The sequence below is a fragment of the Antedon bifida genome, chromosome 3, assembly GCF_963402885.1.
Source record: "Antedon bifida chromosome 3, ecAntBifi1.1, whole genome shotgun sequence".
Lineage (NCBI taxonomy): Eukaryota > Metazoa > Echinodermata > Crinoidea > Comatulida > Antedonidae > Antedon > Antedon bifida.
Genome location: NC_136228.1, coordinates 33,247,246 through 33,273,382, shown reverse-complemented (window position 1 = coordinate 33,273,382; position 26,137 = coordinate 33,247,246). Strand labels below are relative to the sequence as shown.

At 33.0% G+C, this 26,137-nt stretch overlaps 2 protein-coding genes across 4 annotated transcripts in view; both read left to right on the top strand.

Annotated features, from left to right (window-relative positions):
* LOC144837771 (uncharacterized) overlaps positions 1 to 21,432 on the top strand; it is a 35,931-nt gene extending 14,499 nt beyond the window's left edge. For all 3 annotated transcript variants that reach the window (XM_078693017.1, XM_078693015.1, XM_078693014.1), the window contains one exon: positions 19,799 to 21,432. In XM_078693017.1, coding sequence (XP_078549143.1) covers positions 19,799 to 20,487 — 689 coding nt within the window. In that variant the 3' untranslated portion in view covers positions 20,488 to 21,432. The remainder of the gene's footprint in view (positions 1 to 19,798) is intronic.
* On the top strand, positions 13,741 to 19,660 carry LOC144837317 (uncharacterized). The gene is made up of 8 exons (XM_078692368.1): positions 13,741 to 13,760; positions 13,950 to 14,035; positions 14,136 to 14,180; positions 14,869 to 14,913; positions 15,044 to 15,094; positions 15,511 to 15,555; positions 16,157 to 19,569; positions 19,652 to 19,660. The coding sequence occupies exons 1-8, from the start codon at positions 13,741 to 13,743 to the stop codon at positions 19,658 to 19,660; spliced, it is 3,714 nt and encodes a 1,237-aa protein (XP_078548494.1).
* Positions 21,433 to 26,137: the final 4,705 nt, after the last annotated feature.

Below are 26,137 nucleotides of genomic sequence, written 5' to 3'. Positions count from 1 at the left end.
TTAAAATACTGCTGCTTTTGTTTATGTGCATTATGTTTCAGCAACAAAGGGAAAACAACTACGCCCTGCATGCTGTAGAATTAATTTCAGTTTTCAAGTTAATAGGCCTACAGTATATTATGGCTCTTTATTTCTATATAATTTTTAGGTATCCTTCCTTAATATATTAGGTGGATTCCCTAAGGTGGATATTGAATAATTTTTACGGATTTATAGATACAGAAAGTATATAAAGAAAGTTTTTATTCCAGTTACAAATAAAAAATATAATTTAATTAACACAGTAGTGCATTTAATAAAGATGACAGTAGTACTAATAAGATCTACAGTAGGCTTGGGTTAAAATCCATGTTGTTGGGATTTATCCCTTGCAAATAAAAAATATGATTTATCTACCGATAGGATTGGGCTGATTAGAATGCATTTGCCAACATTCTTTTACATATTTCACAACATTATAGAGTGTAGGTAACATTCCTTTACTGATATTCCTAGCCCAATATACAATATGCCCAAATAGAACATCACTGATTAGTAAAACATAAACATTCTATAGTACAAATATCCTGCTTTACCCCAAAGAACCGAGTTTCCTCAAGCAGTACAGCCTTGTATTTAACTTCTTAACTACGATCAACATGTCCACCCATGAAAATACATAATACGTAAATTGTACAATATATAACTACAAAAATAAAAACAGAACAACAAAAATACAGGATATGCCTAATAAATAAATAAACCTTACAGATACATCCTCATAGAGATGTCTGTAGCTTGTTTACTATATTAATCAATTAGTTGAGAGAGGTAATGCTGATAAAATTGTAGATCTAGTAACCCATGCTTTCATTAAATATTTTTTTAATTTTTCGTAATGTTTCATTTTCAGTGAATAAATTGTCTAGCATAAAGTGGTGTTTTAATTCCTGAGATCCACAATTAATATTATCCCAGTACATACTTAATTATTGTCACAGAGTTTAATGAAGGACATTTAAATAAAAAATGGTTTACTGTTTCTTTTTCGTTAGTACTACACATCTTACATATGATCCTGTGTTATGATTTGACCAGGATTGTCTACGACCCTCAAGATCTAGAGAGTTTGATCTTGCTTTAAATTTTAAATTGATACTCTTAAAATTAGTTTTATCTAACAAATATTGTTCAAGGTTTGGAGTTCCTTTATACATAGTATATTCCGTTAACGTTGTTTTGCATTGGGCCTTTGAAAACCACTCGTTATGATCAACTTGTTTATTATTTTTCCTAAATGGCTTTATCCAGTTAGTAGATGGTTCTTCATTAAATTTGTCTATAAAATTTGTTTTATTTAAAATATCTTTAGCTAATATAGTAATATTGTTACAAAATCTTGGCATTCCCTAACACAGTACCTAATAATATTGCCTTATAAAAAGTACATGCATTGCTAGTTTTTGATGTTTTGTATTGTTCCTTGTAGTTTGTACTGTAGGTTACATAACAGAACAATTGTATTGTCTTCCCATTCAATAGACACCCTTCTCTACATAAAACATAATACATCACACCCCTATCATAATAATGGTATAGTCCATATAAGTCGAGGTGGCCGAAAACGGCACCTGATCCCGACTTTGTATTGGGCGACTTTGTATGAGGCGACTTTGCGATGGGGCGACTTGACTGGATCCCCGGTCAGGTACGTAAAGTTAGGGCCTTATACACTAGTTAGACTAAAGAGTGGCTGACTAAGGTTACTTCCGGGTTCGTATAAACCTTGGAGAACACGATCAGGTCCACAGCAGAAATAAACAAGATTTTGCTGGTTCAGAATGAAACTTTTATCGAAATAATATGTTGTTCAATCATGTCTTTTATTTGATATTTATTACTTTTTTCATTTACCTTTTATAGGCCTTCTTGTAAGGTGCGTGAATGAAAAAGTTGTAATGTTTTCAAGACTTGAAATCAAATCATGTCTTGAAGGTTTATCTTCTTTTCATCGTTTCTCCAAATCTGTGCAATAAATTATATTTTTAGAAATAGTTATATATATATAAAATATAGGATAAAAAAATAGTAATCTGGCATAGATAAACAATCACAGTTATATTTATGCAGTTATTGTACACATTTTTATTTTGTAGCTCACGTTCATTAATAATTACCATAAACATTTTTTCCTTCAAATAATCAATCTGCACACTCCATGTTCTTAAATTGTCTGTTGTAACATTATCTCTGTGATCTGATTGGTTGAATCTTTTCAGACTTAAGATGACTGACAAAATTAAAACAGTACTACTATTTCTCACAGATATCCGTAAACTAAACTTTGCGGTAAGCAGAAATATGTACTGATAGGTATTTATTTCCTTGTCATACTGTTTGTCAGTCAGGGAAGAGTGAGAATGTCACTCTTCCCTGGTTAGACAAGTAGCCTATGTGAATTAAACTACCTACTGGGGCCTACTCAAAACTTCAACCTGTATTATAGTTCAGTTCTCGGAGTAATTCAACGCAGATAAATCATTGTTCTTTTTCAGAAACTTAAAGGCAGAAGTTTAAGTGAAATGCCATCAAGATCAAGACAACACGATCTAAAATAGAGGATAAAAAAGGTATTTCATGTGCATCCCTTGCATCTTTTTTTTTAAATTCCATAAGATATAGATTCCATAGACGACAGTTTTAATTCAACAGAAAAATATTTCCTGCTCAGATCTTTACAAAATAGCACTATAAATGTCACATTATTAAAAAAAGAACTTGTAAAGCTACATGAAATGAGAATATTTCTTTGATTCAACATTTAGGACAAGAAGTTATTTTTGTGTTTTTTCAACCCAAATTGTGGTCAAGCAAATGATTAGTTGAATATGTGGGGTTTAGTAATTTGCTTGCTACATTAATTTATTTCATCGATTCAGTATCAAATACACATCTTAACATTTTTTAAACAAGTTCGCATTTTATTTTATTCATTTTTTTCAGATAAAACTAAATTCCGGGTAAAATGGATGACATTGAAAGTAACTTCAGGGACTTAAAATTTGATCTTAGTGAACACTATGAGGGAGATAATTACCTGTGGTTGAGATTCCTCCTTTATGATTTAATTCCTGGAGACTATTTAACCAATCCAGATTTCACTGGCAACAATTTATTTAATAAACTCCAGGAATCTGGTTATATTGGACCTAATAAAGTGGACCTTTTATTAAAAGTTACTCAAGTTTCAGGTTTGAAAGAAGCAAAAGAGCTTGTTATTCAGTATATACACAATAATAATATTCACATTGCTGGTCAAGAATATTTGTCTACATTTCGCAAACAACTATTTCAGGCCATAAACCAATGTGGACCAAAAGACCTGAAAAAGGTTATTGCTTACTATGGACTAGAGCGTTTTAATTTAAAAAATCTTTGGGATGCTGTGTTTAGATTAGAGAGAGACGGTCTTTTAAAAGATGAATCAAGCAAGATTAAGTTTAAACGTCTGCTTGTACAACGTGCACAGGATGAATTGTTATGTATTGGTATGTACTTTTTTTTCACTTTATCAATGAAAAAATATATGTAGTGTTATCATATTTTACATCTGTGCCAAAAGTATAAAATTCATGAAAATTACTGAAAAACTGACAATGCTGTGGGTATCAGTAACTGGATCTCAATTGAGATACAAATAAAACAAGCACTGAAAAAATGACATTGTTGTGGGTATCAGTAACTGGATCTCAATGGAGACAAATGAAACAAGCAATGAGTTATTAATATTTGGAACAGCTGTAGCATTAAGTCGTTTTTTGCAAGATTTACATTAATAAAACAAAGTTGTCAAATACGTAAAATTAACAATTTCAACAATAACATGTTTTTTTCAGATGAACCTGGAACATCAAACCAGTTCACAGGATCACAAAATATGATAATTATCATTAATATATAATCAATAATAATAAATAAATCATTTTCTACCAAAACGTGTAAAATACAACACAAAATTGAGGGGTAATGTGGAGATTAACAGCCATTAATTAATTATGTATGTTAATCATATGTTGTGTTGTAATAGATATTTTCAATATATATTCAAATGCATATTATAATTCTTTTCCAGATAAATCTGGAACGTCACAACAATCTAAGACACCAAGAAATCCACAAGGTATTTTATTTATGTTGTATACAGTAGTTCTAGTTCTAGAGAACTGAATAATAGTTTAGACTACATCTTGGTAAATAATGACTTCTAGTGAAGTCCTTGTAATCTTGTTCTTGTATTCTAAATGTTAAATTTTAACTCAAATTTCTAGTTAAGTTCTTGTAATCTTGTTCTTGTACTTTTTCTTGAAATTGATCAAATAGGTGAATGAATTTACATATAATTTGTTATTTTACAGATGAACCTGGGACATCAAAACAAACAAAAAGATCAAGTCCAGAGGGTACGTTTCATTCATTGGGGTGTGAAATTTTATGTATGCCAGTTAAAAATGAATTTTCAAGAGAATTAAAAAAAAATCTTTTATGATACATTTCTAAAAACAAGCTATTAACCAATCACTTGATCTCAATGGAGATACAAAATTAAACAAGCATAATTACTTAAGTTGATTTTTTGCAATGTAGCAGAGAAAATAATTTCTTTTTTTTTGTTGCAAGATTTACATTAATCAGACAAAGTTGTCAAGTACTTAAAATTAACAATCTCAACAATAAAGGTTTTTTTTTCAGATGAACCTGGAACATCAAAACAGTTCACAGGATCAAGAAATCCACAAAGTAGGTATAATATATAATCAATAATAATTTATTTATTTATTTTCTACCAAAAAATGTTAATGCGGAGATTAACAGCCATTAATTACTGTATATCATATGTTGTGTTGTAATAGATATATATTCAAATGCACACTATAATTCTTTTCCAGATAAATCTGGAACATCACAACAATCTAAGAGACCAAGAAGTCCACAAGGTATACATTTTATTCATTTATGGTGATGTTGTATACAGTACTTGTAGATCCAGAAAACTAATTAATAGTTTAGATCAGGGAAGAGTGGTTCCCTGGTTGAAATAAATACCTTGATTAATAATTATTGTAATGTAATGATATACTTTTATAATTTCTATCAACCTTTGTATTTGAGTTCACAAATTTGACCCAGAAAGTCCAGAGGAGAAATTGTCCAGATGTTTTTTAATGACCATTAGTTTATAAAAGAATCCCTAAAGAAAACACTTAGTTTAACATTTGACCTTTCCCATCGTTAAACCAAGAGAGATTGACACTATTTAAGTACAGATTTGACAGTGTCATCCATCATTGAAATACCTTATTATACCGTTAATCACTCCCACTTAAACACCCCTGGACCAACTTAGAACCAATCGTTACCCTCACAGATTACGTAGTGACATATGCAAATGAACCGAAGCCGATATACCCCCAAGTTTCAGAAGAGCCCAGACACACCTTACAGACACCTCACGGAGCACACACCTTACAGCCACTTTACAGAGCGCACACCTTACAGCCAGCATCACTAATCCTCTGTTCCTTAGTCAGTTAGTTATTCAGTTATTGTATCAAGTATATTCTGAATAAATAATATATGTTACGACAGCAAAGCGAGTAAAGAGTCTTCCTTACAAAGTACCTCATAACAACATTATATTACATGGTGGAAGACCCAAATTTTACAAGGAACAGAGCGAGGAAACCAAAATTTACAAGAAAATTAACATAAAGACAAGAAGCAGAAAATAAAATCAAGAGAAAGCAAGAGATAATTTCTTGAAACAGAACAAGAGACGAAGACGAAGAAAACCAGCCACCAGTCAGATAATTGTTTGATAGGAGAAAACCGAAAATTACACGAAGACAAGCTAAAATTTATATTTTAATCAGACAAGCAGAGTTTTTTTTTTTTCAATTAAGCAGTTAACTGGATCAAGAGAAGCAGAATTTTTTTTCAAGACAGCATTATAACTGGATCAAGAGAAGCAGAATTTTTTTATTTCGTATAACCGTTTGATGAAGATAAAGAAGATAATCAAGGAAGACACAAGAAGACTCAAGACGGAAAACAGAAGCAAGCGGACAAGAACGTTTCGTTTGGACACTTTCAAGTTTTTTTTAGAACGTTTTTTTTAACATTTACTTTTTTTAATTTTGAACTTCGACCATTTGAACATTGATGAACACCTTTCGCATTTTTTTTTGAGTTCGTTGTTTGAAAATTTGAACATTGATGAGCACTTTTAACATTTCTTTAATTCGTTGTTTGAACATTTGAACATTGTTGAACACTTTTTTGCATTCGTTTTAATTGGATCCGAAGCATTGGGGTAAGTCAAAGCCATTTTGATTTTTTGATTTGTAACCTTGATTGAGGAGTGCGAGTTTACATATATATACACTAAATTGTTTTTGAAATTTTGATTAATAAAATTATAAAGTATGGTTGACGTTGATAACGAAGTAATTGTAAATGAGCCCGCCCATCCTCATCCCGTGCCCCATTTAAGACAAACGGATTTTCTGCCCAAAAGATACGATGGTTCCATCACCGATCACGATCAATGTAGTGCACACTACTTATCATTCACCGATTACCTCGAAGCCCACACTTTAGAAAACCCTGCAAACAATGCCCAACTACTTAATGTCATAAGTATATTCAAACGTAGCCTTCAAGGCCAAGCTAGACTGTGGATAGAAGGAAAGCAGTTCGATTCCCTAGAATCCTTAAAAACCCAATTCATTAACAGGTTCAGTAAGAACAAATCAATCTATGCTCACATAAGAGAATACGATACTATTACTTATAATACCGGCGACAACGCCGAAAAACACTTAACCAAAATCAAACAAGCCGCAGACAGAATTGGTTACGCTGACCAGCAGATCAAAAATAAATTTATTTCGACCCTTCCACCAAAATGCAGAGCAGCAGTTGCCATGTCCACCCCAATCGATGCCACTATTGATAATATCGTCAATAGCGCACAAAACTACTTTGACCTTTCCGTCGATGATCCCACACGGGAAGTTTCATTCAACATCAAAAAGGAAACAGATAATAGTCTCGAATCGCTCCAACATGAGATAAATTCTCTCAAGTTAGATATGGCCACAACAAAACGATCACTTAATGATGATACTCGACGCTCACGTTCCCCCACCCGAAATTATGTCCCAAGACGAAACCGAAGCCCAAGTCCCTATAAACCCCGATTCCAGACCCCAAGATATACTAATAGACAACCTCCCCCAACCTGTTATTACTGCGGGAAATCAGGCCACATAGCAAGGCACTGCCGACAACAACACCATTCTTACGGAAATTATCCCCCGCCATACCCATACCAACAGTCAAACAATTATTACCCTAGCCACCAGCAGGATTTTTAAAAAGGGGACTAGATGCCGCCTATAATCTGGCCCCCCAAACTAAAAACGACAATTTTAAGGCAAAATACTTAGGGAATTCAGATAAGATTGACTTGTTACTTAACGACAGAAATTACGTTAAAGGAAATTTACCAGACGGTAGAAATGTTTTAACTTTATTTGACAGTGGTTCAACTAGAACTATAATCTCACAATCGTACGTTAATTCCTCACGTTATTTATCGCGTCTAAAGCCAGTTAAAGTAAACACAACTAAATTTCGATTAGGTAACGGTGACTTCTTATATGCCAACCACTTAGTGCAATTTGAATTATTTATCCAAGGACACAAATTTAAAATTTCAGCATTAATCGTTAAAAATTTGACAGGTATTGACCTGATACTTGGAACTGAAACATTGTCTGAACTCGACGGTACTTTAAATTTTAAAGAAAATATATTTCGCATTAGACCAAAGATTTTTAGCTTTCGTCCAGTACACAAGATTTTTCTTAAACCCGGTGATACTAAAACAGTTAAATTAAAAGGAAGGGTTCCCGCCTTTGTACGCAATTCTGATGTTGTTCTACATGCAACTACCCATATTTCAAAACTTTGTCCATCAGATATGTTAGTAAAACTACATAGAGGAGAAACCAACATTGATATCACTAACAACACAAACAGAAACGTATCCCTTAATACACATCAACCTATCGCGAGCCTTCATTTAACCAACCTTGTAACAGTTACTAACGACCTCCCAATTGATAGAATAAGGTTAACCAATGACAACGCAAACAAGTACCCACATTTAGAACGTACAGACCCATTGCTATCTTTAACCGAGGAAGAAATAATCAGAAAACAAGTTGATTTAAAAGACAGCGTTTTAACACATAGAGAAAAAGAAGATCTATATAAAACATTACAACAAAACAGAAACGCATTTTCACTATATGGTGAACTATCTAGCTGCCCAAACTTCAAAGCCGACATACACCTCTCTAATGATGAACCATTTTTTATTCGACCATACTTCGCGACAGACAAAGACAAACATGTTATTGAGGCCGAATTGAACAAATTAGTCAAACTAGGAATCTTAGCAGTAGGACACCAATCGTATACTTCCCCCGTCCTTCTTGTTTCTAAGAAAAATTCAAAGGATAAAAGAGTTGTCACAGACTTCCGCTATCTAAATTCCAGAATAAAACGTATTAATCACCCATTCCCCTTATTAGCCGAAACTTTGAAAACAATAGGTAACGCTAATGCACAGATTCTTAGCGTAATTGACTTGAAATCAGCGTTTCACTGTGTACCATTAGCCGAACATGCCCAACAATATACAGGTATAGCTTCATATCATGGTGGAAAACATTATTACTATAAGAGATTAGCACAAGGATTAAACGTTTCGCCAGGTATATTTCAAGCAAAGATTGACGAAATTTTAAATGAAATCCCAAATTCTAGAGAATTCTGTATCGCCCATCATGATGATATTATTTTATTTAGCCAAGACAAATTTGCTCATAAGCAGCACCTCGTTTCCGTTTTACAAGCCCTACAATCAAATGGTTTTAGAATTTGTCCAAAGAAATGTAAGTTATTTAAGAATAAAGTGCAATATATGGGACACACCATCCTGATTAATTCTTCAGGACACGCATGTATCACACCATTAGGCGACAGGTGTGCAGCTATCCGAAATTTGCCAGTCCCACGAACCCATAAAGAAACTAAACGATTTATTGGTGCAGTAAATTATGTATCCCATTTTTTCCCTCAAATACAATCAATTTTACGTCCGTTACATACACTCGCAAGTAAACGCCGAAAATTTGTTTGGTCTACTGAACACCAGAAAGCATTTGACGAAATTAAACAATTAATGGTTAAACCACCTACTCTTCAAATGCCTAGAAAAGAAGGTAGATTTACGCTATATAGCGACACTTCAAGAACCGCAACAGGTTCATATTTAACACAAACAGTAAACGGCAAAGAACACATAATAGGTTATTATTCCAAAATCTTACCACAAGCCTGTCAACGATATAGCGTCACAGAATTAGAGTTATTCGGACTTTACATTAATGTTTCAGCATTTCGACACTTACTAAAGGGTTGCGAATTTGATGCATTCGTAGACCACTCAGCAATTGTACAAATTTGGAATTCAAAAGATCAGCCATGTACACCCCGTTTACAGAAACTAATATTACGATTGTCCGGATACATTTTCCAAATTGGTTATAAGAAAGGAACTGAATTAGTTTTAGCAGATTTTCTCTCCCGAGCCCCTCGTGACGACGATTCCGAAATTGATCAAGTTGTACCCATTGCATTTAATATTACAGAGACTGAATCTCTTAACCCGACTACAAACACATCTACTAGTAGCAGACCAGTAACAAGGTCTTACGCTAAGAAAATGGGAATAAATATACCTGACCTACATAAATCCAAACCAGTACAAACGCCTGTCATTAATCAAAATCCAGTGACAACAAACACGCGACCTACACCTCAACCTACCGCTACACCACAGATAATCACGAGACAACAAACAAACGCACATCGATCACCACCTATCGTAACGCCAACCCCAATACGTAATGTAAACATTCGACAACCTCCAGAGGAAAGACTAGTAGGCAAAAATAATAATAAGCAAAGCAAAGATACTACACATCGAAATGTACCAGTTGAATTGTATACATCGCCCAAACCACTAGTACCCAACATAACTGAATTTAGATCAGCACACATCCCAAAACAACAAGACTTAGATAGATTAATGGATGTTATTCAAAGAAAGATAATTAGAGATTATAACCTCCCAGTAGATGTTAAACAATTACGTGTTGAACAAGAAACTTCACCATTTTTTAAGCCAGTTTACGATTATTTAGCTCATGATATCCTTCCAGCTGATAAGAAAGCAGCTCGTGCAGTTCAGAATAAGTCAGAGCAGTACATATTGTGCAACGGTTTACTATTCCGTTTATTTTTCCAAGATAAAGGTGGAGAATTTGTATTGCAATTAGCTGTTCCTGAAAACTTAGCCGAGACTATTATTTCTCAGTATCACGACAATTTGTTAAGTAGCCACCAAGGTACGATGCGTACTTACCTCACTATTAGGAAATTATTTTACATGCCCCTTATGTTCGAGAAAGTCAACAATTATACTCAAGCGTGTCTCAGATGTCAACAATTTCGTCCCAAAACCGATAAATTACGTCCTTTACACGATCGAGTACCAGCAACTTACCGTCCCTTTCATACACTCAGTCTAGATTTCAAGAGTATGCCAACATCACCTTCAGGTTTTAAACATATTATGGTAGTATGTGATGAAATTACTAGATTTTTGATTTGTGTACCTTTGAAATCCATTGATGCCGAAACAATTTGTGAAGCACTAATTCAAAAGGTAATCAGTATTTTTGGACCCCCATCTCGTCTTATTTCAGATGCAGCCACCTCCCTTACAGGAAAATTATTAACACTCTTATGTAACACCCTTAACATTGATAGGAAAATCATCAGCGTCCATAATCACGGTAGTTTACAAGTTGAACGTCATATCCGCACCGTATCGGACCTGTTAAAGGTCAACCTTAACCAATTCGGAACAGATTGGGTTAGATTTGTATCAACAACATGTTATGCTTATAATTCGTTTTCATCCCCACATCTAGGAAACCACTCCCCTTACGAATTAGCTTTTGGCCGCCAACCTCCAAGTTTGACCTCATTAGCATTTAACCCCGTTTCAGGATTGTCTCATTCCTATGAAGAATACTTTGAACACCTCAAGAAGAAATTTCAAAACATTTCACAGACAATGCTTCAATTACAGCGAACACAACAAAACGTCCAAAACTCGAAAATTTCCCAACGCTTAGAGAAAAGTCCAATTTACTCAGTAGGACAACTCGTATATCTATACAAACCGACATCATCCTCACTAACGGCAAATTCAAAGAAAATCGCCGCAGAATGGGTCGGACCATTAGTAATTCATGAAGTACTAGACAGAACACACTACATCCTAGCAACGATTAAAGGAGAAATACTTCGCGACGTATTCAATTATAACAGACTGAAACCTTGTTTTATGAGAACGCCTAAAGAACGCAAAAATTTTACACATCTCCAAAAACTTAAGCAATTGTTGAATGAACCCACTGATAATAACGAGAAAATTCAGAATACCATTATTGTAGTAAATGACGAAACCAATGTTGAATTTGTCGACGAACATGATAGGACACCCACCCAATTGCAATCAGATACCTTTACACACCCAACTAAAGTAGAACCCCTTAACTTGCAACCTTACATTGACTGTGTAGAGAATAACATGGGATTAGCAGCCCCATTCCAAATGAAAGAAGAACAAATTAAGGAACAAACTAATTTAATTATGACAGCACCTAATGATTCAAATATGATATTAAACCGAGGTAGATTTAAAGCAGGACATTTCCAAGTTTTAGTTTCGTATTCTAAACCGACTTCAGCCAAACGTAACACCGATAACACAAAACATGAATCCAATGTTCGAAAATTTTGGTGGAATATCGACAGATATAACGATACAGATAAATTGATTAAAGAGATTATTAATGATAAACAGATACCGATTAGTGGATCACCAAAACGATTCATAAAACGTTTGTATAACGCAACAAGTTACTGATTTAATTTTTTTTGCAAGAATTTTTTTTAATTACGACATTTGCTAAATTAATGATAGCATAGTCTACGTATTTGATTTGATTTGTTTAGTAACGATGTGATTTCAGTTAAAAGAGAATTGAATTTATGATTAAGTATTGATTTTGTAACGAGTTTGATAATGATTATTTTTGAATTTTGATGATCGATATATTGAGATATTGAAAAGAACGACAATCATTTTGTAACAAATATTTTGTTTAACCTTTGAGTCGTTAATCTCAAGCATTAATTAATTAATTGATACAAGAACAGGAGATTTTCTTAGTACTTTTAATTGTATTTTTTACATTGAGTACAAAAGTCGAATTTGTCGACCGATTGAAATCGTAATTACCTGTGAATATAAATGCTTAAATCGATAAAGTTGTGATGATAACGATATATTGTGGATAAGTTTGTGTCAACGGGACACACATTTGTTTATTTTAAAGTTTTAAGTGATTAAGTTTGATATTTTGATTTTAGGCTAATCAGCCACAGTTTCTTGAGTTTTATGTTTTAATTTGATTGATTTATGTTTGAAGGCCATTAGAATGCGATAAGTTGTCGCACGATTTGATGTATGTTCAATTTAACATATTATTCTTTAAGTTTTGTATTTTTATTTTGACCGATTTTGTTTGATTTACGCGAATACCGTTATTATAGATTAGAGTGCATAATTAACAAGAGTTGCTTTCTTGACCGATGTTCTTTAGGGAAACCCAACCGTTGTGATGTCTTTATTTCGGTAATCCGAGTGTAGCATGCCTCCAAAGCAACGGACCCACAATTATGTCGATCTTGAAGAAAACTTTTGTTCTTTATACATTTTTTTCCAAATTTTTATATAAATTCCGGAAATTTTATACAAAATTCAGTTTTAATTTCATTTTTTTTAAGAGAGAGAAGAGAGAGAGAGTGAAAGTGATAAGGTTACACTTCAGAGTCAATGGTTTTGGCTAACTCAATTTTTGCTTATATGTATAATCATGTTTTTTTTCTTTTATATAACTTTAATTTTGCATGCCACTATTATAACCATTTTTATATTTTAAATAGATTAGAAAAAAAAAACAGGGAAACAGAGGGATGTAATGTAATGATATACTTTTATAATTTCTATCAACCTTTGTATTTGAGTTCACAAATTTGACCCAGAAAGTCCAGAGGAGAAATTGTCCAGATGTTTTTTAATGACCATTAGTTTATAAAAGAATCCCTAAAGAAAACACTTAGTTTAACATTTGACCTTTCCCATCGTTAAACCAAGAGAGATTGACACTATTTAAGTACAGATTTGACAGTGTCATCCATCATTGAAATACCTTATTATACCGTTAATCACTCCCACTTAAACACCCCTGGACCAACTTAGAACCAATCGTTACCCTCACAGATTACGTAGTGACATATGCAAATGAACCGAAGCCGATATACCCCCAAGTTTCAGAAGAGCCCAGACACACCTTACAGACACCTCACGGAGCACACACCTTACAGCCACTTTACAGAGCGCACACCTTACAGCCAGCATCACTAATCCTCTGTTCCTTAGTCAGTTAGTTATTCAGTTATTGTATCAAGTATATTCTGAATAAATAATATATGTTACGACAGCAAAGCGAGTAAAGAGTCTTCCTTACAAAGTACCTCATAACAACATTATATTACATTATGTACTGTATTATAAATATTTAACATATTTTTCTGCTTTTATACCTATATAGCTCCCATTTCTTGTATATTGTAATCGTGTTCTTGTACTTTTTCTTGTATTGTTATTGATTTTGATCAAATTTATTATAATATTTAAGTGGACAGTGTCAAATTGTAATATATATTTGTTATTTTACAAACGATTCTGGAACATCAAAACAGACAAAGAGATCGAGTCCAGAGGGTACGTTTTATTGATTAGGGTGATGTTTGAATTGTTATAAATTTTCAGGAGAATGAAACTATTTGTTATATAAATACAGGCTATATTTTGTTTTGTACAGATCAACCTGGAACATCAAAACAAGAAACAAATTCAAAAAGTTCAGGTAAATTTACTCGTCGCCCGTGTGTGAATCCGATTGTATTGAAAGTAGATAGAGGAAACAAGCTTGCGCAGTTTAGCCGGTCTATAGTTCAAGAAGGGCATGGCAATAGACCAGCGATTAACCAATTAGATGCTGTGAATTGAAAGGTGTTGGTATAATTAGACTATATAGTATCTTGGTTAATAATATAAGCCAGTGATTAACCAGTCAGATGCTGTGAATTGAAAGGTGTTGGTATAATTAGACTACTGTATATAGTATCTTGGTTAATAATATAAGCCAGTGATTAACCAATCATATGCTGTGAATTGAAAGGTGTTGGTATAATTAGACTACTGTATATAGTATCTTGGTTAATAATATAAGCCAGTGATTAACCAATCATATGCTGTGAATTGAAAGGTGTTGGTATAATTAGACTACTGTATATAGTATCTTGGTTAATAATATAAGCCAGTGATTAACCAATCACATGATGTGAATTGAAAGGTGTTGGTATAATTAGACTACTGTATATAGTATCTTAATAATAATTATGTACTGTATTCTAAATATTCAATTTTAACTCAAATTTCTAGTGAATTCCTTGTAATATACTTCTTGTACTTTTTCTTATATATTGCTTTTGAAATTGATTTTGAATGAATTTGTGTAAAATTGTAAACATATTTTTTTTTTTATTTTACAGATGAACCTGGGACATCAAAACAGACGGAAATATCAAGTCCAGAGGGTAAGTTTTATTCATTAGGGTGATGTATGAAATGTTATGTATGCCCAGTTAAAAGTGAATTTTCAGGAAAATGAAACAATCTAATTTGTTATGGTATAGTTCTAAACACAGGCTATTTTGTTTTATACAGATCAACCTGGAACATCAGAACAAAAACAAAAAACGGAACCAAAAAGTCCAGGTATAGTTTACTCATTATAGAGTAACTTTGTAAATTCAGCAGCATTTATGTTTTCTGAACAATCATAATAAAATAGAGAAGTATCAATGATTGTAGGTTTTGATTTTGAGCATGGCAATCAAGTTGATGATAATGGCATTAACAACCTTATAATAATATCACCAGAATGAATTGCACTTGAAATTTGACCTTTATAGATAACTTTTTACCTGAATAATTACCCATAAATGATATGTTTAGCTGTACTGTATTTTAACATATTTTTCTGCTTTTATACCTATACAGCTCCCATTTCTTGTATATTGCTTGTAATCATGTTCTTGTACATTTTCTTGTATTGTTCTTGATTTTGATCAATTTATTATAATATTTAAGTGGACAGTGTAAAATTGTAATATATATTTGTTATTTTACAGATGATCCTGGGACATCAAAACAGACGAAGAGATCGAGTCCAGAGGGTACGTTTTATTCATTAGGGTGATGTTTCAAATTTTATATTTGCCCTTAAAATTTAATTTTCAGGTCAATGAAAAACTCCTAAAAGATTTACTATTTTTTAAGAGAAGTATCAAATGATTTTGTAGGTTTTGATTTTGAGCATGGCAATCAAGTTGATGATAATGACAGTAACAAGCTTATAATAATAACACCAGAATGAATTACACTTTCTTATATAAAAAAAAAATATATTGACACTTAAAATTTGAACTTATAGATAACTTTTTACCTGTATAATTACCCACAAATGATAGGTTTACCTGTACATTTTAAAGTATGGTAATAGTATATTACAAGTTATAATAATATATGCCTAATATGGAAATTGTAAAAAATAATTATATTATTTATATTTTGCAATTTTAAATTTCTATTATGTACCAGGTGCGGATTTAGGCAGGGTCTAAATATTGCCCCTGTGAACTTTTTCCCATTGTGTTTTATGTCCTCCACAAATATAGACAGATCACACTAATATATAAAACCCAAAGACTTTCAAAAAATATTACAAGGGAAAGACAAAATTAATAAATATTTAGATGTAATATTTTAATATTTTAGATGAGAAAATAAGGCACTATCTGCTAACCAACCAACATAAAGTATACCGCAAATTCCATCGATTTACACCACAAATCATGAATTCTGCATTTGAAGTAAATATGGCTGACATGTTCACCGAGCTGAAACTGCTAAAATCAAACACACAAGAAGGCAATCAACCTATAGAATTGAAAGGTCTTGTAGAAAGAATTACACCTAAATGCAGAGTTCTCATCAGTGGTGAAGGAGGTATTGGTAAAACTACCTTACTGAGGTATTTTGCATATAACTGGGCTACTAAAGATAAATTTGAAATTTTTAAAGGTAAAATACTATTTCTCATCAATATTAGAGATTTAGAGAAAGGTGACAATATTTTAGATGCTATTGTAAAACCCATTGAGCTTGAAGATTTCAGCTTGTCAACAGGTCTATCAGGAGATGATCCAAACTTGATCAAGACATTTTTAATGGATCATGATGATGCAATTGTATTACTGATAGATGGTTTAGATGAATTAAGATTTCAAAACAAAAGCCCACTACGTCTTTTCAAACGGGAAAGACTAGAGAATAGTTCAGTAGTAGTTACTTCTCGTTCAGTAAATATAGATGAATACATTAAGATGAGCAATTTACATGTGCAAGTTAAAGGATTCGATGAGGAAAATGTAGAGAAATATATTAAGAGATATTTTGATCATGTTGGAAAATCTGAACTGGGAGATTCCTTTATTAAACAGTTTGATACTTATAGATTCCAAAAAAAACATCCAGAGGTGTATGCAATGTGTAAGAATCCAATGCTGCTTCTCTCAATTTGTTTCATGTGGGAAAAAACCCAACATCTTCCTACTGACAAAGCAGATTTATTCAAAGCATTTTTTCTGTGTATTTTAAATCAATTTAACAGACAAAACAATCCTCCTAAAATTTGTCATTTTGAAAAAATACCGGAGAAATATTTAACATCTATGCTACTGTTAGGAAAGTGCATGTATAAACAATTAAAGAAAAACCAACTTTCATTTACCAAAGATGAGTTATATACAGCAGGTATAGATAGAGATGCAGTAGATGATATGCTTGCCTTGACTCTAAACCTTGGTTTTGTATATGAAGATCTATCAAATCCAGACAAGTCTAATCTGATAAAGACTTTCACAACTCCTCACAAGTTAATAGTAGAATCATTGGTTGGGTTTTACCTATACAAGGTTTGTGAAAAAGAAAATTTGGAGAGTGAAAGTGAAAATATGAAATGTTTACTTTCAGCATTAGGTGATCAAGAATGGGAGATAATAAGAGAAAGTGAACATTTAAAAATGGCACGTGAATTTGCAATTGGATTTCTTGGTGTCAATGCTGCAAAGTTGTTGAAACATTGGATCACAAATAGTTTTCCAACATATCGTTCTTTGATTTTGCTTTTGAAACGAGTGGTTAATGATAAACATTTGGAGGAAGTAGAAACTAACCTTATGAAACATATAACAACAACTAAGTTAGACATACAAATTAGTGATGTATGTAACTCATTAAGATTGTTTCTCACTCATCATGAACCAAATACAAATGTAGATACAGAAAATGTATTATACCTTATGAGAAAAGTTCATGACATACATATGAATTACATTGCTGACAACTTGTATAGTGGTATGCCACTTGAAGCAAAAGGTAAAGCAATTGCTCACAGTTTGATTGCTGTGTCAGATCAAGGAAGGATTTTGAACAGGGTTACTAGAGATTGTATGAATTATGTAATAGATGAATGTGAAAAACACAATATGAAATATGACATATGGGTACTTCAGATTCATCATAAAACAACTGCTGCCTACTTAGTTCACATTTTAACAAATTCACCACATCCCCAACAAATCACTGCATCTCCTAACACTATTACAGGTGCTGTTTTGAATGATGTAGTATTAGGCCTACAACGTTGTAGTAAATCAGTTCTTTCAAGTGAAGTAATACATACTACAAATAAGCAACCAATTATGTTAACATTAGGAAGACTGGATATAAGTGAAAACAATCTCAGTCAAATTGATGGTGCTTTACTGGCATCTTTAATCTGTATGAATAAAGATAGTTCAGGTATGCTTTTGTATCATCTTAATATGCATAATTGCAATTTATCAGGTGAGATAATGAATAATATGATCACAGAGTTTTCTAAAAGAAAAGTTTCCTTGAAATTAGACCACCTTATAATAAGTGATAATAATCTCAGTCAAATTGATGGTGTTTTACTGGCATCTTTAATCTGTATGAATAAAGATAGTTCAGGTATGCTTTTGTATCATCTTAATATGCATAATTGCAATTTATCAAGTGAGATAATGAATAATATGATCACAGAGTGTTCTAGTAGAAAAGCTACCTTGAGATTATATGATCTGGATATAAGTGATAATAATATTAGTCAAATTGATGGTGGTTTACTGGCATCTTTAATCGGTATGATAAAAGATAGTTCAGATAGGCTTAATTTGCGTAAACTTAATATGCATAATTGCAATTTATCAGGTGAGGTGATGAATAATATGGTAACAGAGTGTTCTAGTAGAAAACCTACCTTGAGGTTATCTAACCTGGATATAAGTGATAATGATCTCAGTCAAATTGATGGTGGTTTACTGGCATCTTTAATCGGTATGATAAAAGGTAGACCAGGTATACTTGGTTGTCCTAAACTTAATATGCATAATTGCAATTTATCAGGTGAGGTGATGAATAATATGATTACAGAGTGTTCTAGTAGACAAGCTACCTTGATGTTAGATAACCTGGATATAAGTGATAATGATCTCAGTCAAATTGATGGTGGTTTACTGGCATCTTTAATCGGTATGATAAAAGGTAGACCAGGTATAGTTGGTTGTCCTAAACTTAATATGCATAATTGCAATTTATCAAGTGAGATAATGAATGATATGATCACAGAGTGTTCTAGTAGAAAAGCTACCTTGAGATTATATGATCTGGATATAAGTGATAATAATATTAGTCAAATTGATGGTGGTTTACTGGCATCTTTAATCGGTATGATAAAAGATAGTTCAGATAGGCTTGATTTGCATAAACTTAATATGCATAATTGCAATTTATCAGGTGAGGTGATGAATAATATGGTAACAGAGTGTTCTAGTAGAAGAGCTACCTTGAGCTTAAGTAACCTGGATATAAGTGATAATAATCTCAGTCAAATTGATGGTACTTTACTGGCATCTTTAATCTGTATGAATAAATTTAGTTCAGGTATGCTTAGTTTGGATATACTTAATATGCATAATTGCAATTTATCAGGTGAGGTGATGAATAATATGATCACAGAGTGTTCTAGTAGAAAGGATACCTTAAGGTTATATGAACTGGATATAAGTGATAATAATCTCAGTCAAATTGATGGTGCTTTACTGGTTACTTTAATCTGTATGAATAAAGATAGATCAGGTAGGCTTGGTTTGACTCATCTTAATATGCATAATTGCAATTTATCAGGTGAGGTGATGAACAATATGATCACAGAGTGTTATAGTAGAAAAGTTACCTTGAGATTAGATAAATTGGATATAAGTGCTAATAATCTCTGTCAAATTAATGGTGCTTTACTGGCATCTTTTATCTGTATGATAGAAGATATTTCAGGTATGTTTGGTTCGCGTCAACTTAATATGCATAATTGCAATTTATCAGGTGAGATGATGAATAAAATTATCACAGAGTGTTCTAGTAGAAGAGCTACCTTGAGCTTAAGTAACCTGGATATAAGTGATAATAATCTCAGTCAAATTGATGGTACTTTACTGGCATCTTTAATCTGTATGAATAAAGATAGTTCAGGTATGCTTAGTTTGGATAAACTTAATATGCATAATTGCAATTTATCAGGTGAGGTGATGAATAATATGGTAACAGAGTGTTCTAGTAGAAAACCTACCTTGAGGTTATCTAACCTGGATATAAGTGATAATGATCTCAGTCAAATTGATGGTGCTTTACTGGCATCTTTAATGTGTATGAATAGAGATAGTTCAGGTATGTTTGGTTTGCGTCAACTTAATATGCATAATTGCAATTTATCAGGTGAGGTGATGAATAATATGATCACAGAGTATTCATGTAGAAGAGTAACCTTGAGGTTATCTGTACTGGATATAAGTGATAATAATCTCAGTCAAATTGATGGTGCTTTACTGGCATCTTTAATCAGTATGATAAAACGTAGACCAGGTATGCTTGGTTGTCCTAAACTTAATATGCATAATTGCAATTTATCAGGTGAGGTGATGAAAATGGTAGCAAATCTAAATAGTGAAGTGATATATATTTACTGACCATATTTTTAAATCTCTTTGTGTAATAAATTGTATGTAACTTAGAGAGCGATATCTAAAGAATGTAAGAATAGAAAAGTCAGAATTATTTATTCCAAAGGCAAATCATTAAAATTTTAATTGTAAACTCACTTGTTTGCATAATATGAATTGCCGTTTGTTGTAGCCTACAACTGGAAACTTTGAAATCGAAATCAATTTAGTTTCTAGTTTGTTGTAAAACTTGTATAAAATGTATCAATTTGTATTTGACATCGATATCATTTTAGTTTCTAGTTCAACTTGCATATGTTACATCTAGACAATTACTGTAAGCATAAATATAGTAGTAGAACCCCAACAAAATGTCCCCTTAATAGGGGTGCCCCTTGGGTTGGCTGTAATATAGTAGAACACCAACAAAATGTCCCCTTAATAGGGGTGCCCCTTGGGTTGGCTGTAATATAGTAGAACACCAACAAAATGTCCCCTTAATTAAGGTGTCCCTTTTTGGGTTGGCTGTAATGTTGAAATATATGTATATATATATGCCTCTCTTTCATTTAACCAGAAAGTGTTCCTTTAACATAGATTTTCCAGAGGCGTTCTACTGTATGTTATCTTAATTAATGTTATTAATGAAGACTAATTGGTTAAAAATACAAATTATGTATATTGTTCAAATCATCAGAATTCATGTGTACTTTAGTTATTAATTTGCATTAATATTTCATTATAATTTCTGTGACTTATTTATATCATGTTAATATACAGAAACACCATAGCATGTAAACAAAGCATTTTGATTCTCAATTTTTAATTCATTCTATTATTGAAAACAAGTACTAATGAGTTCATTTCATTTTTATTTATATTTTACCTGCTGAAATGATTTGGATAATGTTATGATAATTTTATATGAGTCAAACAGTACCAATATTTATGTATGTATGCAATTTAGTAAGGTATAATGTTTGTGTTTTAAATAACTATGGTTTACATAAACACAATTATTATTATATGTATGTCAATATGATAATTTGTGATTAAAGGAACAAGTAAAATATATAGTGTTATGTTTGAATGTAGTAAACCAAATAACAAAAAGAAACATGATTGAATCAGTGTTGTCTACACAATTGGTATGTGAATGTTATAGCAGAAGTGCATAAATCATTAACACATCTGAGAGAATTACTAGGGGTTGTCACCTGGAGTACCTTTACATCATTAACACCATCTGAGAGGAGAATTACTCTGGGTTGTCACCTGAAGTACCTTACATCATTAACACCATCTGAGAGGAGAATCACTCTGGGTTGTCACATGGAGTACCTTACATCATTAACACCATCTGAGAGGAGAATCACTCTGGGTTGTCACATGGAGTACCTTACATCATTAACACCATCTGAGAGGAGAATCACTCTGGGTTGTCACCTGAAGTACCTTTACATCATTAACCCCATCTGAGAGGAGAATCACTCTGGGTTGTCACATGGAGTACCTTACATCATTAACACCATCTGAGAGAAGAATCACTCTGGGTTCTCACCTGGAGTACCTTACATCATTAACACCATCTGAGAGGAGAATTACTCTGGGTTGTCACCTGGAGTACCTTACATCATTAACACCATCTGAGAGAAGAATCACTCTGGGTTGTCACCTGGAGTACCTTACATCATTAACACCATCTGAGAGGAGAATCACTCTGGGTTGTCACCTGGAGTACCTTACATCATTAACACCATCTGAGAGGAGAATTACTCTGGGTTGTCACCTGGAGTACCTTACATCATTAACACCATCTGAGAGGAGAATTACTCTGGGTTGTCACCTGGAGTACCTTACATCATTAACACCATCTGAGAGGAGAATTACTTGGGGTTGTCACCTGGAGTACCTTTACATCATTAACACCATCTGAGAGGAGAATCACTCTGGGTTGTCACCTGGAGTACCTTACATTATTAACACCATCTGAGAGGAGAATTACTCTGGGTTGTCACCTGGAGTACCTTACATCATTAACACTATCTGAGAGGAGAATCACTCTGGGTTGTCACCTGGGGTACCTTACAGGATTAACACCATCTGAGAGGAGAATTACTCTGGGTTGTCACCTGGAGTACCTTACATCATTAACACCATCTGAGAGGAAAATTACTTGGGGTTGTCACCTGGAGTACCTTACAGGATAAATTGCTGTCATGGATATTTGTAGTGTTAATTTAGTACCGACAATGAAATCTAGCACTTGTATATTATTATCGGACACGTCATCACAGCGATTCTATTGCATGCAACATAATCGACGCAAAATTAGTTGCATCGCGTCTGATGTGAACCGATGCATAAATATTTTTTAATGATGATGATTAAGCCTTGTGGACCAGGAGGGGGTTGCCAGACTTAAATTGTGAGCTGCAAAACAATACTGTAAAAGAATTGGTCGCTCCCAAGTGAATAACTGAACCATGGTGCCAAAATATTTTGAATGGAAATATGGTTTGAAAAAGAAACAAAAAACAACTTATAATTAATATATTTATTTACAGAATGTTTTAATAAAATTATTTTTACAGAAAGATAGCAATTGTGACTTTTGCTGATTAAAACTGGCACATTGACCTCTATTGACCTCTATGTTTGACTTGAACGCTTAAATTTAAAACTTTTTATTGGATTCTCTTCTTTCTTTTTCTGAAATGATAAGAATTTAATGAAATATTATTAACATAATGCTTATCACTACTAATTTGAGGATATTGATGGGGTAATGTTTTTCTAGTTTATTTTGCCTATAAATATAAATATAATAAACATTAAATATATTTAAAGGCAGAGCTTGTTTTGGATATGCAGACTTATGCTCAAGTAATCTGCACATGTCCACAAACTAATCAACTAATTTTGTCATGAAAAATCTTCAATTATATGTTTTTCTAAATTATTTGCAAAGGTTAAAGGCTTCATAACTCCATGATCTACACGTAGACCTATTGTAATTTAGTTTGATGATATTGGCACGTCCTGTTTTTAGTTTGAAATTTATGTTCCATCGAAATATGTAAACATGACAATCTATCATTACAGTTGTTATAAAAAAGTTTTGAGCGAAATATTAAAACAAAATGTTTAAAGGGGGGTTCCGGGTTTAAAATGAATAGTAAAAAATGTAAAATATATTTGTTTGTCTCTTGAACGGTAAAAGTTTCAATTTATATAAGCGCCCAGTGAAGCAGAACGAAGGCTGTGAAATGAGGCCAGATTACAAGTGCAGCTACGGCGATATGACACTGTGTTACAGAATAGGAAATTCGTGAAATGGTCAATCTTCCGACGACTCGTTATCATTAACCATATCAATTACTTTTGTAAAATTATACTTATCTGATGTAATTTTAGTCGGTCTTCCCATTTATGAAATCAATTTTCTATGAAAATTTATCAAAACAGTGAAAACTTAGATATGTTTGCACTTTACGTTTGCCGATTTTCGCACTGACTTAGGGAAAGCCTTCAAAATCAATGAAGCGTAACGTATACATTCCTGAGCGAGGAGAGCGAGACGACGATACACGTGCTCTCTCTGCCCATGCCTGGCATCGTCACGTGATAAGCAGATACAGTATACAATACCAAACTGGTCGGGTCGAGTATACCCCGTCTATAATCACAACATGAACGATGTACAGTATTTGATTGAAGGTCGACTCGACCTACCGGAATGGTATAGATAATATAGCTCGAATGAGAGAGTTGGAATATTTGTAAACATAAGTATTGCTAATTTTAACAAGTGTAGCCTATAGTAAAAGGCCTGGTAGTATCAATTCGCATAGGGTCTACTACACTAGCTAGCTCAATTTTTAACTGGGCCGGATCGGCCAGGTCTCCTTCCTACTACCTGGTCTACTTGCTTGATGCAGTATCCGCTTTTTTGGAGAGTAAACTAGGCCTATTTTAGGCCTACTTAGACGATCGGGACACCATAGGCATACGTGCGGACGGCGATCGGACCTTGTTTTGCCTCAATATTTACAGCCGATTTTGTAGAACGTTTTAGGTTTAGATTGTTTAGGAGTTTGGTTGATAGGATGGGTTTGGATCCACTGAGTTTTGTTATTTATGGGCCAATCGTTTAGTAGTACTAGTAGGCTAGCTAGGCCCATGATGGGCCCCAATGTAAAACGTAGGGTAGCCATCGTGGCATGGAATCCCTAGTCAGAATGGCTCTCACCCATGACAAAAAATAATTTAGGCTAGGCCTAGCCTAGTACTTGAAGCCGATAATACGATCTGTACTATTCGAGGTATAAAAATAGTATAACTGTATACAATCTATATATAATCTGTACTAAATTTTGTATTTCATTAAATGTCAAATAAATATATGCTACTACTGTTATTATTACACTTTAGGCCTAGCTTAGAAAATCTACAAAAAATGTATTTCACAATGATCGGGTGGTTGTCGTTTGACAGGGGAGAGGGATGTAAATTAGTTGACAAACACACTGTACATGACGTCGCGAGTTTGGAATCCACTGATGACGTGTTTTGTGAATATCTCATGAATATTAATGAGCTTCCCTAAGCTGCTAAAAAACAGACTTTCCATGAATTTACCCTAAAATGTATATGAAATTTAATTTTTTTAATTTCTCGTTATTACTTCTTCATTCTGACATGTCTATATTGTTATAATATTTTTTATTTAATAAATAAACGATATTTAAAAGCAATTTTAAACCCAGAATCCCCCTTTAATGCAAAAAAATATACACATGTAATGAGTATTATATTTGCATAAGTCAATGTGCTGCTAAATCTTGGGAGTTGCCATTTGAGATTTGTTTTATTTCAGTTTATTTTTGTTACACATCAAACAATTAAGTAACTCATCAGTTAAAGGATGGATAAACTATAAACTAAGTCTCATTTGAGGTAGAGTAGAAATGTTGCAATCTAAGCACTATAATGTAAGGATAGAACCCCGGATCTCAGGATTGGAAGGCAAGCACATTAACCACTAAGGTACAGCTAGACTACATGGTGTCCCCCTCCCTTCACCCGCCCTGATTAAGAAATAAAATATTTATACTACTCGTAACTAAATTAAATATGAAACTGGAAAATACCAAAAAGGACATCCTGCCTAATAAATTTGACACAGGTATGTACTAATTTGATTTTTTTAGATGATTTTCGTCTAGAAGAAAAAAAGTATAAATACTATAGAGAAAATAAAATATATTTTATACTATTATAGAGCTTTTAAATATTCATGAGAATAATTTGAACTTGTGATCTATCAAACAAAAGAAATTGTCGATTATATCACGTGATTGTGGAAGACCAAGATGGATACTAAGCGCGGGCGGGGTGTGGTTTAGTATCCATAAATCGGCTAAATTATCCAGAAATCGGAAAAATCACTTATTCTATGATATAAAGAAACATAGAAAAAAGTTATTTGAATAGCTAGGCTAACAAAACTCACTTGTATACTATTCAATAAAACCTTCTTTAGGGCAACAATCTATACTCGCATAGCACAACAGGTAGCGCGCTCCGGTCAGGTAGGTAAAGTTAGGGCCTTATACTAGGTACCTGCAACTTATGGTGACACGCCCCTTTTTGATGTCGCCAAAAAAGTGTGACC

What these genes read in the sequence shown, in the direction of transcription:
- LOC144837317 (XM_078692368.1), top strand. Translation starts at nt 13,741, where the DNA reads ATGTTACGACAGCAAAGCGA. An exon ending in ATGTTACGACAGCAAAGCGA is followed by an intron (nt 13,761 to 13,949) that starts GTAAAGAGTCTT and finishes ATAATATTTAAG; the next exon opens with TGGACAGTGTCAAATTGTAA. An exon ending in AACAAATTCAAAAAGTTCAG is followed by an intron (nt 14,181 to 14,868) that starts GTAAATTTACTC and finishes TTTATTTTACAG; the next exon opens with ATGAACCTGGGACATCAAAA.